The sequence below is a fragment of the Malus sylvestris genome, chromosome 15, assembly GCF_916048215.2.
Source record: "Malus sylvestris chromosome 15, drMalSylv7.2, whole genome shotgun sequence".
NCBI classification, from domain to species: Eukaryota; Viridiplantae; Streptophyta; class Magnoliopsida; order Rosales; family Rosaceae; genus Malus; species Malus sylvestris.
The window spans coordinates 2,513,299-2,526,413 of NC_062274.1; the positions used below are offsets into that span (position 1 = coordinate 2,513,299).

General features: G+C 37.0%; 1 protein-coding gene across 1 annotated transcript; it reads left to right on the forward strand.

Moving 5' to 3' along the window:
• On the forward strand, positions 1 to 7,319 carry LOC126604157 (sister chromatid cohesion protein PDS5 homolog C-like). Its single transcript, XM_050271298.1, has 14 exons — positions 1 to 386; positions 1,713 to 1,916; positions 2,019 to 2,200; positions 2,539 to 2,665; positions 2,749 to 2,970; positions 3,351 to 3,401; positions 3,530 to 4,453; positions 4,534 to 4,644; positions 5,123 to 5,196; positions 5,537 to 5,588; positions 5,753 to 5,839; positions 5,916 to 5,959; positions 6,339 to 6,413; positions 6,489 to 7,319. Exons 1-14 carry the CDS (start codon positions 285 to 287, stop codon positions 7,057 to 7,059), a joined length of 2,826 nt encoding a protein of 941 aa, XP_050127255.1. The 5' UTR covers positions 1 to 284; the 3' UTR covers positions 7,060 to 7,319.
• The last annotated feature ends 5,796 nt before the right edge of the window (positions 7,320 to 13,115 follow it).

Below are 13,115 nucleotides of genomic sequence, written 5' to 3' on the forward strand. Positions count from 1 at the left end.
GCGAGCGAAAATATAAAATACCAGAGCGATCCATCGATTGACAAATTATTATTATTTTTATTTGCAAAAATAAAATCGAGCAACTCTCTCTCTATCTCTCTCACTCACTTTCTCTCTCTAAAAAGAAAACCCTAACTTTCTCTCTCCAAACTTTGTTTTTTTTTTCTTTCCGCTTTCTCTCTCTTGGATTCGTGTGGTTCTGGGCCTTCAATGGTGTGAGATTAGGGCTAGACCTGCGAGATTGTCAAGGATCTAGACCAAAGAAACAGGAGAGGGGAGGAACAATGGCGTCGGCAGAAAAAGAGCTCGAAGCACAGCTTACGGAAGCTGGGAATCAGCTCTTGGAACCTCCGTCTTCCGTCCCTGACCTCGTTGATGTTCTCGACGTAAGCCCTAATTCCTCTTCGAATTGTTGGGTTTTCTTCTTCTTTTCGGATTGTGAAGTATTTGCGTCCCAGTTGCTTTCGTTCCGTGTTTAATTTCATAGGTTCTGTTAATTAAACTGTTTTTGTTGTGGTTATTTGTTAATTTAGTCAATTGGGGTTTGAATGTTGTTGTTTTGAAAGCTTCTGGTTTGAGATTCAAGTGGGTTTTAACATTTCCATGTTATTTTTTTGTGATTTGTGCCAAGTGTTTTTTCCCCATTTAAATCCTGATGCTTGTATGAAGGGGCAATACTTTCATATGCCATGCATGAAGCTCTAGCTATCCTTTCAATGCTGGAATTTTGTGATTTAATGAGGTTGGGGACAAAGGGTTGAGTCTCTATTTCACTTTCCCTTCTAGCTTCTTAGCTGCGGGATTCGTTATTAATTATATCTCTCATTGTGTGTACAGCACACGGGTTAAGTCAGTTATGACTGGGCATAAAAAGAAAGACAAGAATGCATATCTTCGTGAGTTCTGTGTTGGTTTGTAAATGGTATTCTGCATTTAACAATTACCATATAGGTTATAAATTGGAAGAATGATGAAAGGTTTTAGGTGTTTTAAGGTTAGTCTTTTATTATATACAACAAAGGAAGTTCAAATGATCTCCTGATATGTATATGAAGGTAAATTATTAATGTTCACCATGACTAAGAATTCAAATTGAAGGATGGTCATTTCAAATTCAAATGTTTCATTAATGCTCTTGAAGCTGGGCATTTAAGATAGAGGAAAGTCATTTCATATGTTTTTTTTTTCCCTGCTTTCTCAAGCCGAGATTCGGAAAGAGTATAATGGAAAATTTTTTGGATGCTTTGAATTACATTTTCCTTAAAAAGGATATTTGCTATACACAAGCTTGGCATAACAGTTTCCCAAAAAGGTCTTCCTTGCTCTTCATTTCTACATATCTTCATGAAATCAAGTTTATGTGTCAATTATCGCGCGTGTGCACACCCATTCATTAAATTTATTATCTGTACCTTTCCGAAAACTAAGAGTATTTATTTATTTTTTCTTATATTAAAGTTTGTTACTGATGCGTGTTTTCTTTTCCATGTTCCGGTGATTGTAGATTTTTTTTTAATTTTTTTTAAATATAAACTCACCTGTCATGTTGATTTCTTTTCCCTCTGGTTTCTGATCTAGCTAATTCAATTTTGTCTGCACAGTTTTGGCATAGATTGAATCGAAAAATTCTTGTGCCAGTGTATTGTTCTTTCCCTAATATTTTGTTGTTCGTTTCCTAATATTGAATTGTTCTTTTCCTGGTGATATATTAGAGAGTTGAGAATTTTCTATCGAAGGTAGAACAATCACCTACAAAGTCAATGCAAACTGCACTTTCCCCATCACAGAATGCATTGGTTGCTGAGGAACTTTTTAGGCATTCAAATCCTGATGTCAAAGTTGGAGTTGCAGCTTGCATCAGTGAGATAACAAGAATAACTGCACCTGATGCACCTTATGATGATGAGCAAATGAAGGTACCTGGGATTTGGATCACTAAACTGGATTTTTTTTGTTAGCATCTGCTCATGTTATATTAGAAAAAAATTCAATAAACCTTCTAAATCTTATGCATGCAGGAAGTCTTTCATCTTATTGTATCATCCTTTGAAAATCTACATGACAAGTCGAGCCGATCATACGCAAAGAGGGCTTCCATTCTTGAAACTGTTGCGAAGGTCAGATCGTGTGTGGTGATGTTGGACCTTGAATGTGATGCATTGATCGTTGAAATGTTCCAACATTTTCTTAAGGCGATAAGGTACAAAGTCATAAGTAGAGTTGGAGTCACCACTTTATGTGTGTCTAGACTATAAAGGTCGTACCCAGTGCACAAGGCTCCCGCTTTACGCAGGGTCTGGGAGAGGTGAATGTCGGCTAGCCTTACCCCCATTCATGGAGAGGCTGCTCCCAAGTCTCGAACCCGAGACCTACCGCTCATGGGCGAAGGCACTTGCCATCGCACCAAGTGCGACCTCTTTGTGTCTAGACTATAGATACTATATTTTTATTATTTGTTTCTACTGGTGGAGTAAGACTTGGAAGCTGATTTGTTCTAGAAAACACAACACTATATATTTTCATTTTTATGTATTTCAGGGATTATCACCCAGAGAACGTTTTTTCTTCCATGGAGACTATTATGACTCTTGTTTTAGAAGAAAGTGAAGAAGTATCTGCTGAGCTACTATCTACCTTATTAGCTAGTGTGAAAAACGACAATGAGGTGAACAATTGTTTTTGATTGACAATTAGTACCTCCAACATGCTGTTTTATTTTTCATTTTCTAACCAATTTTTTTCTTGTAGGACATTCTACCAATTGGACGGAAGTTGGGGGAGAGAGTACTTGAAAGCTGTGCTACTAAACTTAAGGATTACCTGATAGATGAAGTAAAAAGCTTGGGCATTGTTTTTAATGATTATAGTAAAGTTCTAGCATCAATATGCCAAGAGGCAGGTGACGATACTGAGCAGAATGAAGGCCGTGATGCTGAGCAGAATGAAGTCCATGATTCTGATGAAAATGTGGTATGATGTCCAGAGTTGCAAGATTAAGACATTTTCTATGCATTCTTCTATTCATAATGATAATTATGTAAAGCTTCATAGTTTTCTGTTTTCTCAGCAAAGGTTTTTTTTTTTTTTTTTAAATCTTTATCCTCTCTCTTATTCAGTAACTTGTTCAATAACATTGGTGTTTATAAAAGACTCCATATTTTTCCCATTTTCTTCTCTGGGGGTTGCGGTTGGTTTGGTTACTTTGGTATGTCAAGTTTGGTTGTTCCTTCATGCACGGCGTCAAACAGCCTGCTGTTGGCTGGTGATAATATTGCATTGATTTGTCTTTGCAAGCCAAGTCGGCAACTTGGGATTCCTCTCCTCTGTCGTATTAACTATTGCTACTGCAGGCTGCCGAGGAGAAGTCAGCAATTAGGGAATCTTCCAATGAGGTGGCCCAAGTGAGTTTCTTCTGTGAAATTCTTTTTTTTTTTTTTCCTTTCTATGTTTTATGTCCTTTATGCTTCTATCAGTAAAAAAATTATTTGATTGAAGTGGGTTATTTCACCAGTTCTATTTGTCCTTGCAGGTAGATAAAGAAAAGGCAGAAGCACCAGTTTCTCCTGAACGAGTTGATCCAGCTGTTGACAGATCTTCAAAGTTAGTTGTGAACAATGGTAATGCAGAGACTGGAGAAGATGACTCTGTTGCCGAGTCAAATGCCTTGAAGAAGGAAGAGGAGGGCAACGATACTGAGGATCAGAAAGATCCAAATGCATCAAGCAATGCTGAACCTGATAGTTTGGAGACTGAGAAAGCTGCTGAGGCAGAGCAAATTCCAGAAATATCTACCAAAGAAAGAGCTGGGAATTCTGATTTGTCAACAAAATCAACACAACCTTCAGATAATTGTCAAGCTGATAATGAGGAAGATACTGAGATACAGCCAGAACATAAGCGTGAAACAGAAGATATTCCCAGCTCACCTCGTGAGGATCCTTCTGTGGAGGCAGCTGTGCAATCGAAAAATGAGAAAGTAGTATCTGATGTTAACATCTCTTCAAAGCCATTGGAAAAGGAACCTGCTGCTGTTGCCTCTCCATCTCCAAGTGAGAGCCTTCCTGGTGAAAGTCGCTCCAAAAAGGCTGGACGGAATAAGAAGAAAGATAGTTCTAATAAAGGAGCAGCACCATCGGCAGATGATGAACCAAAAAAGGTAACTGACGGAACCAGTGATTCAGAATTAAAACCAAGTAGACGCTCTGGGAAAAAGGTGTCTGCTGGGGTTTCTAATGAGAATAAAAGTCCAATTGTGGTGGAGGCATCTAGAAAGGAAAGTGGCACCACAAGTGATTCAGAAGCAAAACAGAAGTCAGTCAAGAAGGTAGATGGGAACACTAAAACTAGCGGTGGGTCTTCTATAAAGCAAGCAGAAGATAAGAAAAAGCGGGGTCAAGGAAAAGTTACTCCGGCAAAGGCTGCAACAAAATCTTCAGCTAAGGATGATGACAAAGTACTTTCCTATTGGCTTTGATACCGTCACTTGTTTCTGTTGTTAAATACATTTTTAATAAAATTAATGTTATTATTTAGGAGATGGTGTCAACACCAAAGTCAGCCCCAAAATTAACTAAGGATGAATCTCCCCAGGAGGTGACCCCTAAGACAAATTCAAAGAGGAAGCGTGCTTCAGGAAAAGAGAAGGTATGCATGCTTTGTTCTATTCTAAAATTTGTATCTTTCGTTAAAAGAATTGTGTGCTTTCCCCTTGATATTAGCATTTGCTGTTTATGGATGCTAGTGCATTATATGGTGTTCCTCACATTTTGCAAGATTTTGGATTATTATTGTTAGTTTTGTTCATTGTGTAGTAGTGGACTTATGGTGATTAGATATCTATGACTATGCGGTCTCTTATGTTAGTGCTCCTTATTATTATTTTTATTGTTGTTCTGCGATCCGAACCAATAATTTCTTCATGCTTTTTTTTTGGAGATGAAGATTAATTTATGCCATTAACAATCATGTTATGAACTTATCTTGACTTATTCCGTCACCTGCTGTTGGCCTTTCATTTTTAGGCTCTTTCAGGGTTCCATTCTGTTCTTGAAGTCATGCTTGTATTCAACTTTTGATTTTACCTCCTTTTGTATACATTCTTACTGTTTTTTTTCCTATTTAGGAATCTGATGACAAAGATTATGGCGAGGATATGGTTGGATCAAAGATTAAAGTTTGGTGGCCAAAAGATCGTACGTAAGTACTGACCTTGTGTACGGTATTTCCTCAATGTATTTCTTGCAATGCTGCAGGAGTTTACACATGAATGTTTGGCTTTCAAATTTGGTTCTCTTTTGTACTGACCTTTCCTTTTATTCTCATATATTTTTTCATTTTCTATGGGGAGTGGGGATAAAGATATCCTGCTAAAGTTTCATTTTAGATAGGATTATTAAACTACTACTAGAAAACTCTTGAATTTTTCCAGAACTTTTTTTTTTTTTTTTTTTTAAGAACTAGATTAAGGAATTTGTTTATGGTTGTAACATTCAAAATTTAAGTTTGTCATTTAATATTTTATTGACAAATTTTACAGGTTTTATGAAGGTGTTGTCGCATCTTTTGATTCTGCTAAAAAGAAGCATAAGGTGAGATGCCAACTTTGGAAGTCTCCATCCTTATTTTAAGCACGTTATTCTTTCATTTTTAATTGAATTAATCGCCAAAAAGAATCATCATTGATTTTCCTTTTTCATTTTAAAATGAAACTTGATATACTTAAATTCTTTGTACTTGTTCGATTATTTCATAGGTATCTTATACTGATGGTGATAAAGAAACACTAAATCTTAAAAAAGAGAGGTGGGAGTTTGTAGCAGATGACCCTGACTCAGATGAGGTTAGTCGCTGCCATTCTTGTGCTACTTTAAATCATTCCATGCTCAATTTTTGTGCTGAAACATTTCTGTTGACAGCAGCAAGGAAATGATCAATCGAGTCATGATGCTTCTTCTGACGTGTATGTATTATTTACTTTTGATGTGTACTTTATACATAAGACTTTAATACTAGTCCTTAAACTTCATAGTTTCTGGATTATTGTCTGCACCATGCTGTAGGTTGAATGTGATATCAAGATTATGTTCTAATATCTTTGTATTCTATTGAATTTCTGATGACTGTCACCCTTGTGTACTTAGTTTGTTCACATGTCGTTGACTTGTCTTGAAAATGGTGCTAGTTGATGATTAAGCATTGTTTAGGATTTAACTTAAAATCCACAATACCGGAGTTTTGAATTCCTGAGTTGTTTGTAAAGCTTTGCTACAATTATTTTGCATGTTTGTTTTTTGTGAGTTGTGATCATATCCTCTTTAATGTTTTGCTATTGTAACCAGGCCTTTGAAGAAGAAAGTGAAAAAAAATCCTGATGGCCCGACTAAGAAGGAAAAGATGGACACTTCGCCCAAAGTGTGAGTGTAATTTATGTTACTTAAATGTTGATGTCATTATTTCTGTAGTTGTCTAAATTCAAGTCAATTTTCTAGGGGTGGAGGAGCTTCCTCCAGCAAATCGAAAGGTGCAAGAACTAAATTTGGTCGCAAATCGAAAGAAAGCAGTAAATCTGATGGCAAATCCAAAGGTGCTTCTGGCAAAACGGATGACGAAAGTATTGGAAAATTAAAGGATCACACTCCCAAAAGTAGTGGTAAATCGGTTGAAATTGCTCAGAAGACATCCAGCAAATCAAAGAACAATGATACCCAGACGCCTAAAAGCGCCAAATCCAAGGAAGATGACAGCAGCGCACAAAAAGCTTCCACCAAGTCCAAGCAAGACGCACAGAAGGCTGGGAAGTCGAATCAGAGCACATCAAAGACGGCCTCCGTTTCCAAGGTTAAATCGTCTGCTAGCGGCAGCAAAGCAAATGCCAATGGTACGGGCAAGGCAAAATCTGCATCAAAGCCGACAAAAGAAGATGAGGATATGAAGGAAGCCTCAAGTGATACTGAGAAAGCACCAGAAAGTACACCAAAGGGGAAGTCCCCAACTTTAGCCAAGGCACTGGCAAGTGAGACCAAGTCTGGTAAGAAGCGGCGAAGAGGAAGCAAAAGTTAATCATCTAGTCTCGCTGGTGACCGCGCATTAGTTTTTCCGTCGATATTGGAATGATCCCCAGATTTGTGGCTAGAATTGTTATCTTTAAGTTCGGTAGTCTAGCGTATGCCAATTTGTAGGGGTAACCTAGTTAGCTATTTATGTCGATATTCTAGATGGAATTAATGTTATTTTGGGGTCAGACAGTCGACAACCTTTCGAGTTAGCTAAGCTTTATGTTGAAGAGATGTTTTTATAGATAATGTCATAATTTCGCAAAACATGCTGCCGTGCCATCTTTCGGACTGCCGCTGGTTACTGATAACTTTGATATGAGGTTTTGTGGTTTTGTGTGTTAGTTGCCATGGCCAATCGATTTCTGTTAATAGTATCTAGTGTAGATCAGTTGGCCTAGGTTTTGTGGTTCTGTTTGGCACCTAGGTTTGAATCTCTTGTATTTAGAGTATATATAACATCTTATGGGAGATATTCATAAGTTCGGGTGGCTATACAGCGTGTGTTTGTTTGTCATCACTAAGCTTCACAGACCAGTGTAGTTGCGTGCTTGTTATTGCAGGGATTAGTTTTAAAGGAAAATTAATGAAAATGACTTGAAAACTTTTAGTTTTAACGATAAGAACAAAATAAAGGATAAAATAGATAGTACCAGGATTGACTTTTTAGTGTAAAAATGTAATTTCTCGTTAGAGTGAATAGTACCAAGAATTTTTCGTTAAAGTACCCTAGTTTTATTAAGATTGCGTCACTTGCCTCGATTAAATGGCTTGCTAGACGGTCTTAACAAGACCTACCCCCTCCCAAAAAGTAGAGGACCACAAAGACCATCATTAGTAGTCTCGTCTGCTTCGCTTCACCAAAATTTGGTAGCGTGGATTGACTAGCTGTGCTCTTCTTCGAGCGAATATAAATGTTTGATTGAAGTTTCGAACAATGTCAATGTTTTATGTTCTAATGCAAGTATAAAGGCAAGTCCACATATTGAGTCAAAGTTACAGAAATACAACAACAACAACAACAAAGCATTTTCCTACTAAGTGGGGTAGACTATATGAATCCTAGAATGTCATTGCGCTCGGTTTTGTGTCATGTCCTCCGTTAAGATCCAAGTACTCTAAGTCTTTTCTTAGGGTCTCTTCCAAAGTTTTCATAGGTCTTCCTCTACCCCTTCGGCCCTGAACCTCTATCCCGTAGTCACATCTTCGAACCGGAGCGTCCGTAGGCCTTCTTTGCAGAAATGAGAAGGAAAAAAAAAAAAGTTTAGTTCTTGACATGATGAACACAAGTGAATTTGTATCGAGTGATGTCAAAAAGTGCATTCAAGTCGGCAGTGACGCAGCATGACAAGCTTATGTGCAAGTTCAAATCCTATTTTATTTACTAATTAATTGTATTATTCTCGATATTGACACATGCTAAATTTTTGTATTGCTTTGTTGATTTAATCTTGGGTAAATTACACAGAACTACCTCAATTATTGGGTCATTAACAGTTTCATACATCATCTTTAAAAAGTTTCAATGTCATAACTCATCTATGAATTTGTTACAATTTTATACCTTCCGTCAGTTATCTGTCAATTCCTCTGTTAAATGCTGAGGTAGCTTGATGCGGGACCCACTTTCTATTAAAAACTTAATTGAATATTAAAAAAAAACCCAATAAACCAAACCCAGATCCCCTTCCCCCCGAAACCCCCCATTCCCTTCCCATCTTCCCCGTCGGTCCCTCCCGCCCCCCAAAACCTTCCAAGCCCAGTACCCTACCCCCACCTCCCCTGCAACCCCCCCACCCCTCATCTCCCTCCCGAGCCTCCCAACCACCTCCATCTCCTCCACTCTCTTCACCTCCCCTCCCATTCAAAACTTAAAAAAAATAAAAAAATAAAAAAAACCAGCGCCAACATCCCCCACCCTCCCCGGCCACTGATCCCACTCTTCTCATCTCTACCTAAAAACAAACAAATTTTGATTAAAAAATAAAACCCAGCCAAATTCTTTAGCACACCCGCCGCTCTTGATCAAAATCTCGGCATCAGAGACATGCGGTCGAGGCGGGTCAGGAGAGGGAGAGTTTGGGGGTTTGCTTTTTAGGGTTTACAGAGGAGAGAGACGAGAGAGAGCGTGGGTTTGGGTCGGAAAGGTGGTTGCAAAGGAGAAGACAAGGGGGATCGGGTCGGGTTCGAGCCCATGAGAGGTAGAGATTTGGTGGAACGGAGGGAGGGGGAGTCGAAGAGGTGGTGGAGGAGAGGTTTTGGATTTGGGTTGCAGGGAAGGGGAAAGGGTTCTCGGGGAAGATGATTGGGTTTTTTTTTTTAATTTTTTTAAGGGTAAATTATTATTTTATTAATATTTTTAATAAAAAGTAGGCCCCGCCTCAAGCCATGTCAGCATTTAACAGAGGAATTGACAGACAACTGACGAAAGATATGACATTGCAACAAATTCGAAGATAAGGTATGACATTAAAACTTTTTAAAAACGAGGTATAAAACTGTTAATGACCAAATAGTTGAGGTAGTTTTCTGTAATTTACCCTTTAATCTTAGAAATATAAAGATGCGGAGGAATGGAGAAGCAAACATTTTCCACTTTATGATAGATTTGCATATATTTGAAAATGATTGTGTTACGAGTAATGTAGCTGAAATCCATGCTGAAATGATGGAGGAGCAAAGCCATAATGAGGTTAATGCAAATGCTGTTGTAGTTGAAAATGATGTTTCTCCAGTGAACCAACAAAGTCAATAAAGCAACCAATTTGCAAGTAGTCAAAGAAAGAGGAAAAGATTTTATGTTGAAAGTGGGAAACTGATGCAAATAGTAACAAAAGTTATAGTTCGAGGTATTGCAGATCATAGTGTATCTAAAGAACTTAAAGCAATGAGTCTTTCTCCTATGGATTAAATTAAAGGATTGAGTCGTATTTTGGAAAGCTACAAAATGTGGGGGTTTCAAGCCATTAGATGCCGAATTCAAAAATGCGTTCATCCAAAAGCTTCAAAGCAAGCAGATGATTATATTATATGGTGTCTTTTGTTAATTGTACAACACTAGGTCAATGCTTCCAACTTAGTCTTGCATTGCGAAATACTTTGGCTAATGTCAACTTATTTTTGTGAATTATGAGGATTTACTTTTGAATGATAATATTGTAGCTATCTATTACGTTATCTGTTTACTCTTGAATCATGATATTTCTTTTGTTGGAAGAAATTTGGTTTGTATTTTTTATTGAGTCTCACTTTCATCCAATATTGTTAATTTTGATAATATCTTTAATAGAAAAGAAATTAAAATAGACCAATGATTTAGTCTATATTTGAGCAAACACCAAATTGAGGACGATCCTATTTGCATAGTCTAACACTGCACCAAACACCTCACTAAGTTAGTCCATCTTAATCTATTTTAAGCTAGTTCAACTTTGCTCATGAAACTAGTCCAGTTTGAGATAATTCAGTGCAACAAACACACGGACAAGACTTACGTGTGCGATTGGATGACTCGTGGTTCTGCTGCTAGCTACACCTAATAATTTCTTGAGTCTTTTTATGGTTGGACTGCATCTGAATTTCATTGCATAATAAAACATATTACAGTTGCAATATCAAAGCGGAAAGATGAACAAGTTTGGGGTGGTCGCGTCTAATTTATATATTGCAGGATTGGACTTTCCATGCTGTAAATAAAATCAACATTACATTTTTTGAAGGAAACAAAAATCTAACCCTCTTTTGGTCTCCATCGGTCCATCCAATTTGTAAAATAATTAAAGATTTTGACCTTTCGTGCTCCACCCTACAAAACCAAATAAAAAAAAAAAGAAAGAAAGAAGAGAATTTGACTTTTGTGGCATCTTAGCATGTTCACGATTGCATCTTCTTGTCAAAGCCGCATGCAAGTTGCCATACTATTTGCCCACTTTATCAAAGTTTATGCCACTAGCACCTTCAAGAAAACTTTCTCCATTTATATAGGTCAAATATTGAGAGAGAATTTGTCCCTTAATCATTCAATTAGAAGTATATATTTATGTTTGAGTCACGTAATTTCTTTATGTACTAGTTTACGTAGTGAGAGTGAATTTGCTCTTAAGATTGAGAATATATCCTCCTGTGTTTATGACACTTGATTTCTTCATATGTTAACTTACCTATAGGGAGAGAATCGACTCTTCAATCGAGAGTATATCCCCTTGTGTTTAGTATTGAGACAAAACATGCTCTTTGATCGTGAGTGTATTCCCTTGTTCTTGTTTTTACATCACATGATTTCTTCATATGTTAGCTTGCATGTTTTGTTAACTTACGTAATGAGAGAAAATCTGCTCTTCAAACAGAGTATATCCTCTTGTATTTACTCTTTGGTTTCTTCATATTTAAACCTACGTATGAAAAAAAATATGCTATTCAATCAAGAGTACATACCCTTCCGGTTTAGGTCATTGGTTTGTTCATATTTCGAATGCCGTACTCCTTTTTGGAATTATTGATTGGGAAGGGCTTTATGACTTTTGTGATTATTGTGACGCTATCCGCACACGCGCACGACATCTACCGGTCATCTATTTGTCCCCCACTTTAGGTAGTAGTTTTTGGGAAATTAGTGGCTTGCAAATTGTTGGTGGTGGTTGAAACTTAAACTCTCAATCCCCTTTCGCCAAATGCTGCCTGCCTTTATTGTTTATAAAATTCTGGCTCTTTTCCATGCACCTTACAATTTTGGTCAAATGTTACTGCAAAGGTGCAATTTCATGTCGTGTTTTGTAATCTTTAAAGAAAGAACCACAAAACACTTGAAGATACGGTTCATGTAGCGAAAGTGGCTTTCCTTGTCATCTAGCAAAAATCCTTATTATGTTTTAATCAAAAGCATTTGTATATATAGCACGGATACATTGTTACTATAACTTTTCGTGACATGAAATTGTTAAACTCTCTACAATACTGTACATACATCTCTCTCTAGTTCCAAATGAAGAAAGTTGAGTTTCCACTGTAAAACCAATTGACAATATGAGGAGTAACCCATTTTCTTATAAGAACATGCAAAGTCCTTACTTTCTCTGATGTGGGATTGATACCCTCACCATGCCCCCTTGTAAGGAATTTTCAAGCTTAGTATGTAGACAATACAAATTGGGTGACGTGGAACACGTGTGGGTGTTGGACTTCACATGGGGGGACAACTTACTCTAATACCATAAAAAAATTGAAAATCCATAAAATCAATTGACAATATAAAAAGTAGCTCAATTACTTATAAAGCATATGCAAGATCCCTAACTTTTTCCGATAGATTCACTCGACTTGTTGGCTTATATGTTTTCCCAACTAATTTCCTTTCCAAAATATGATTACTGTTAGGTATAGTTATCCGCATGTATCATACATATCAAATTTCTATGTATAAAAGTAATCAGTACCCAAAAAATGAAATGCATTTTACTTTCATTTAAATCTGAATCCCTTCTACAACTTTGTGATACATAATTGTTTGAAAAAATAACAGTATCGTGTGTATAGAAAGAGATCAAGCGAACTTTGTTGGGTGCTTACCTGTGTCATTATTTAATAATTAAGCTTCATTAGAAGCATGTCACAAACAAAAAGAAAAAATTTACCTGCTCAACAATTCTCTTTCTACACTCAACAAAAATAAAATTGTTTCAAAAATAAAATAAAATAAAATAAAGTAAATAAATAATAATCCAACAATAGGTAACTCTAGCCATTCCATCTCTCTAAAACCCCAATCACTCCAATTTCTACCCTCCCTAACCCCTACCGTCACCTACCATCCAAAAATTGAAAATTAGGATAACCTTGTCCCTCTCCAAGTTTCTAAAAGACGCTAGGTGCTAGTCAGGTGGTGGGTTAGGGCCTAGCGCCTAGGTGGCTAGACAAGGCCTAGGCGGGCGCCTAAGCGGATTAGACGGATTTAATTAAATATATTATATTATGTGTAAATAAGTCAGTTTATACATAATATACATATAATTTCATCATAAACTACAAAATAGAATGACATATATATTATGAAGTATTGGAACATAA